A 6,160-nucleotide genomic window follows, 5' to 3' on the forward strand; every position below is an offset into this window, starting at 1 on the left:
TCACCCCTCAGCCTCACTATGAACACATGGATGGGACATTTTGAAGCATTTCCCACAGTCTGAGCATTTAAAAGGTTTTTTATCACTGTGAACTCGCTGATGTATCAGCAAATGGGATGATTGAATGAATCCCTTCCCACGCACACAGCACGTAAGTGGCCTCTCCCCCGTGTGAATGCGTTCGTGTGTCAACAGTTCAGATGACTGTCTGAATCCCTTCCCACATTTGGAGCAGTTGAATGGCCTCTCCCCAGTGTGAGTACGTTGATGTCTCAGCAGGTGGGATGACCGAGTGAATCCCTTCCCACACTCAGAGCAGGTGAACGGCCTCTCCCCGGTGTGAATTCGCTGATGTGCAGTACGGTTATACGATTGCCTGAACCCAGTCCCACAGTGACAGCATCTGTATGGTCTCTCGTCAGTGTGAACATGTTGATGGGACATCAATTCCCAGGAACTTTTATAACATTTCCCACAGTCTGAGCATTTAAAAGGTCTCTCCCCGGTGTGAAGTCGTTGATGAGTAAGTAGGTGGGATGACAGAGTGAATCCCTTCCCACACTCAGAGCAGGTGAACGGCCTCTCCCCAGTGTGACTGCGCTGATGAGTTTCCAGCTGGGATGGGTAATTAAATTCCTTCCCACAGTCCACACATTTCCACAGTTTCTCTATGGAGTGACTGCACTTATGTTTTGACAGGCCAGTTGATCGGCTGAAACCTCGTCCACACACAGAACACGTGTATGGTGTCTCTCCACTGTGAACGGTGCTTTTTCCTTCCATGATCAAAATCCACTGATATTCAGGTTATGATAAATTGGGTGACTCCGTCAGCTCCTGATATGATGTTTGTTTTCAGTTCCCGGACTGCAAATTGTCCCACTCCAGTCCCTGTGAAATTGATTTGAAACAGGCAAAAGGGAGTGAGAGAGAACCCACACAAACACAAAGGCAGGTTGTGAAATTGAGCTGAATGAATCTGGTAATTTGTGGGGCTGGCACTGGGGAAAAGAGACCAAGAAAACTGATCGATTGTCATAAAAACCCAACTGGTTCACTAATGTCCTTCAGGGAAGGAATCTGCCCATCCAGTCTGGGTCTACACATGTCTCTGGCTTCTATGAGAGCTGAGGGAGAGAGAGTGCGTGGGGTAAAGGAAAAAGTGACCACGAAAACTGGATTGTCTTAAAAATCTGACTGGTTCACTAATGTCTTTCAAAGAAGGGAACCTGATCTGTGTCAATACAAGAAACTGGCTTCTATAGGACAAGGACAGAGAAGTGGGAGAAGTTGGGTGAAGGAGGCAGATTTTAGATATTTACAAGACTGATTTTACCATTTCGTCGTGCCCGAAAACGGGCACGGAAACTTGATAAAGTCGGACGTGAGGCCATTAACATGATCCGCGCTCGCGTCCACGCAGATGCCCACTTTACCAAGGTCCAAAAATGGCTGCGATCTGAATTGCGCCCAAAACGGGCACAACGGTGATTTAAATGCATTTGCATGCATTTAAATTGAATTAATGTGCTGCGCCCCAACTTTACCAGCATTTCGCCCTTTACCGTCACGTTTGCATGTCCAGATTTGGCGCGAAACAGACGTGCTCAGCAAAGGTCTGTTTTGGGCGCTCCAGCTTCTGAAGAGGTAAATTCAGAGCTTCCAATGGCTCTCTGACTCAGATCGATGGCGGGGTGGGGGAAGGAAGGCGGGCCAGATCATTCTCTGGGAAGGGGGTTGGGGGGGGGGACGAGAGGGAGGCTAGATCATTCTCTGGTGGGGAGGGACAGATCGTTGTCTGGAGGGGGGGCGGGGGGAGGTGGGGGTGAAGGTGGGTGGGGGGAAGGGAGGCCAGATCATTCTCTGGTCGTGGTGGTGGTGGTGGAGGGGAGGGGGAGGGGTGGGGGGGGGCGGGGGGGAGGAAAGGAGGTCAGATTGTTGTCTGGTGGGGAAGGGGGGTGTGGAGAGGGAGGCCCGATCGTTGTCTTGAGGGATATGGGGGGGGAGGGGGGGGGTGGAGGGAGGAGGGAGGCCCGATCATTCTCTGGGGTGGAGGGAGGCCCACCAGAGGTGGGGTGGGGAGGTGGGGTGGGGAGGGGGGGACCGCTGTCACTCTGCAGGCGATCAGTGGGGATGGAAGGGAGGCAGAGGGTCACAATCAGTCTGGGTAGTGGGGGGGGCTGGGTGGATAAGGGGGACAGTTATGCTGTGGGAGTGGGGCGATGTCTGTGGAGGCCATCGCTTCCAGGCTGCTTTATCTGCTTTTTGCAGCCCAGGAGGGATGTGACAGGGGCGCGTTTTTCAATTTTTTTCTCTCACTGCGCATGCGCAGTTCAAAGCTCCGATTGGAGCTGCAGCGAATCTGGCGCGATAAGCCCCGCCCACAGTGCGATTCAGACTCGTGGGTTTTTTTCAGGCTGAGTGTGTAAGGGGGCCTCTGAGAACAGGTTGCCAAGTCGGATCTGAATTGCGCCCAGATTCAGCACTTAGAATGAAAATGGTAAAATCGGGCCCAGAGTCTCTCAAAGCCCTCACCCACCACCAATGAGAAGGACAGGGTAGCAGTTGTGAAACCCATTACCCCCAAGTTCCTCTCCAGCTCGTACAACATTCTGATTTGTCTGAAATCCAGTATTCGGTGATCAGAAATTTCCTCCACTTAAATATTGGAAAGCCTGAAGCCAGAAGATGAGTTTCTGACTTTATATCTGCATCATCACTAATCTGCACCATCACTATTTCCACCTCAGTAACATCGCCTGACTTTATCCATGCCTTAGCTCATCTACTTCTGAAACTATATATAAATTTGATTATTTTAACACACTCCAGGCTGGCTTTACAAGTTCTACCCTTCATAAAATAATCTAAAACTCTGCTGCTTCTGTCCTCTCTCTCACCAAGCCCGACCCACCTATCGTCCCCTCTGCTCTCTGACCCACTCTGACTCCTGGTTCAGCAGCACCTCAATTTTAAAATGCTGATCATTGTTTTTAAATCTCTCCCTGGCTGCCTCTCTCCAATCCAACAACCAGTTCTGAGACTGACAAATATCCCCCATCCAAACAGGACACACATATTGAGCAGCTGGAGACTGCAGCCTGGAACTCGGTATTGGGAGAAAGGGATGAATGAGGAGAGGCAACATTCGCGACTCCTCAGATACTGAGTCAGTCCATGTTCAAATACAACAAGATCTGGACAATATCCAGGCTTGGGCTGACAACTAACATTCACGCCACACAAATGCCAGGCAATGATCATCAGCAGTAAGATATAATCTAACCACTGCCCCTTGACAATCAATGTTGTTACCGTCACTGAATCACCCACTGCCAACAGTGGCGACAAGAGCAGGTCAGAGGCTAGGAACACTGCAATGAGTAACTCACCTCCTGATTCCCCAAAGCATTTCCACCATCTACAAGGCACAAGTCAGAAGTGTGATGGAATAGTCTCCATTTGCCTGGATAGGTGCAGTTCCAAAACTCATGAGGCTTGACACCATCCAGGACAAAGCAGCCTGCCAATCAGCCTGTTTGATTGGCACCACATCCACAAACACCCACTCCATCCATCACCGATGCTCAGTAGCAGCAGTGTGTACCATCCACAAGATGAACGACAGCAATTCACCAAAGATCCTTAGACAGCACCTTCCAAACCCATGACCACTTCCATCTAGGACCAGGACAGCAGATACATGGAAACACCACCAGCTGCAAGCTCCCCTCCAAGTCATTAACCATCCTGACTTGGAAATATATCACCATTTTTTCACGGTCACTGAGTCAAAATGCTGGAATTTCCTCGCTAACAGCAGTGTGGATGTACCTACACCACATGGACTGCAGTGGGTTCAGGAAGGCAGCTCACCACCACCACCACCACCTGCAGGGCAACGAAGGATGGACAGACAGCCAGCCACGCACCTGTCCCAGACGCCAAAGATAGCCGCGCCTGCGCTCTGCTGCCCCTACAAACATGGCAGCTGCGCCTGCGCCCTGCTACACATTGCCCCTTACAAAGATGGCGCCGCCACATGCACACCAATGCACGTTTTAAATCAATGAACAGTTAACCCAGGCCGAATACAACGAGTTGCGGGTCATTTTGGTACAAATGGGGGAACGGGGAATTTCTTTTCCGGGGTTTGGGTTTGAACAGCATGTTTACGAAGCCTCTCGACTCACCCACCTGATTGATCGCTCTTTGCGCGCCGCTCTCGACCTCGTATTAATCTCGGATCCGAGTTAAAACCGTCCGTCCGCCGCCATTACCCGCATTGCGCATGCTTCAGATCCCGCCCCCTCATTCACTCTGATTAGTTGGACGACCAGCCGCTCCCGCTCGGTCCTCCAGCCCCGCCCCCTTTTACTATTGGTCCAAAGCTGCCGTCAATCAGTCCCTGGGCATTGTGACGTTGGGCATGCGCAGTGCGGCTCATGTCCAGGGACAGGCGCTTGTTTGTCTGATCTTCAGGCGGGAAGGAGGCGGATAAGCGGAGGCAGCGTTAGGGGCAGTGGGTGGGAGGGGAGGCTCCACACACCCAGTGGAGGCTTCAACACCCCCAATAAGGAACTAGCGGCACCGCCTCAACACCCAACACAACGGCAGCTGCAGCGCTTTCTCCCGGGGCCAGGACCCAGTGGACAAATGTGGCTTCAGGAAGGAAATGCAGCAATGGGTTTGTGAATGAGAATCATCTTTAACTCACTTTACTGACCCTGGAGCAGGAGGAGAGAATGGGGGGAATTTCTATCCTGCACTCACACTGATGGATTTGTTTTTTGTGGGTTCTCTCTCATTCCCTTTTTCCTGTTTTAAATCAAGTTCACAGATTTTCAGAAGAGGAGGATTTGCAGCTGGGAAACTGAAACCTAATATCACATCAGAATCTGATGGAGCCAGCACCAATTTATGAGAACCTGAATGTCATAGTATTTTGAACATGGAAGAAAATTGCACTGTTCAGAGTTGAGAGACACTGTACGCATGTTCTGTGTGTCGACAAGACTTCAATCACTCATCGGGCCTTTTGGACTGTTATTGCAGTCACAAACGGATGATGGCATGGAAATGTGGGGACTGTGGGAAGGGATTTGATTTTCCATCACAGCTGGAAACTCATCGACGCAGCCACACTGGGGAGAAGCCATTCACCTGCTCCCGGTGTGGGAAGGGATTCGCTACCTCATCCCAGCTGCTGAAACACCAACGAATTCACACTGGAGAGAGGCCGTTCACCTGCTCTGTGTGTGGGAAGGGATTCAATCAGTCATCCAACCTAGCAATACACCAGCGAGTTCACACTGAGGAGAGGCCATTCACCTGCTCTGTGTGTGGGAAGGGATTCAATCAATCATCCAAACTAGCATTACACGAGCGAATTCACACTGGGGAGAAGCCGTTCACCTGCTCTCAGTGTGGGAAGGGATTCACTCACTCAGCCAATCTGCTGAAACACCAGCGAGTTCACACTGGGGAGAGGCCGTTCACCTGCTCTCAGTGTGGGAATGGATTTACTCACTCATCTCACCTTCGGAAACACCAGCGAATTCACACTGGGGAGAGGCCGTTCACCTGCTCCGTGTGTGGGAAGGGATTCAGGCAGTCATCCACGCTGATAAATCATGAACGGGTTCATACTGGAGAGAGGCCGTTCACTTGTTCCCAGTGTGGGAAGGGATTCATTACCTCATCCAGACTGCTGAGACACCAGCGAGTCCACAAGTAACTATTGTCATTGGAATTTTGCTGTTAACCATATTCAGACTGAACCATGTTCATTTGGATCTGTTTCTACTGAATTGAAAAATAACTCCAGCTCTGTTACAGGAGTTAATATAGTTGGTCTGAAAAGGGGAGGATTTGGGGCCAGGAAACTCGCACAAAACATCAGGTCAGGATTGGATGGAGCCACACAATTTATCATAACGTGAAAAGCAGAGAATTTTGAACACAGAAGAAAACAGCACAACCACAGTCACATTAGGGAGAAACCATGGAACGTAGAGACTGTGGGGAGAGATTCAGTTACCCGTCAGTGTTTGAAACAGAGTTTGCCGCACTCATACTGGGGAGAGGCTCTTCACCTGCTCTGAGTGTGAGAAAGGATTCACACAGTCTTCCCAGCTGATTACACACCAGTGAGTTCACA

General features: G+C 50.5%; 1 protein-coding gene across 1 annotated transcript; it reads right to left on the reverse strand.

Annotated features, from left to right (window-relative positions):
- Positions 1-783, reverse strand: LOC144486935 (uncharacterized). Its single transcript, XM_078204950.1, has 2 exons — positions 542-783; positions 1-457 (listed from the first exon to the last, which is right to left on the reverse strand). Exons 1-2 carry the CDS (start codon positions 781-783, stop codon positions 1-3), a joined length of 699 nt encoding a protein of 232 aa, XP_078061076.1.
- Positions 784-6,160: the final 5,377 nt, after the last annotated feature.

This window comes from Mustelus asterias, unplaced genomic scaffold (genome assembly GCF_964213995.1).
Source record: "Mustelus asterias unplaced genomic scaffold, sMusAst1.hap1.1 HAP1_SCAFFOLD_525, whole genome shotgun sequence".
Lineage (NCBI taxonomy): Eukaryota > Metazoa > Chordata > Chondrichthyes > Carcharhiniformes > Triakidae > Mustelus > Mustelus asterias.

Coding starts and splice junctions, on each gene's coding strand:
- LOC144486935 (XM_078204950.1), bottom strand. CDS start 783: ATGGAAGGAAAAAGCACCGTTCACAGTGGAGAGACACCATACACGTGT. Junction 458..541: donor TGTGGGAAGGGATTCACTCT/GTCATCCCACCT, acceptor ATGTTATAAAAG/TTCCTGGGAATTGATGTCCC.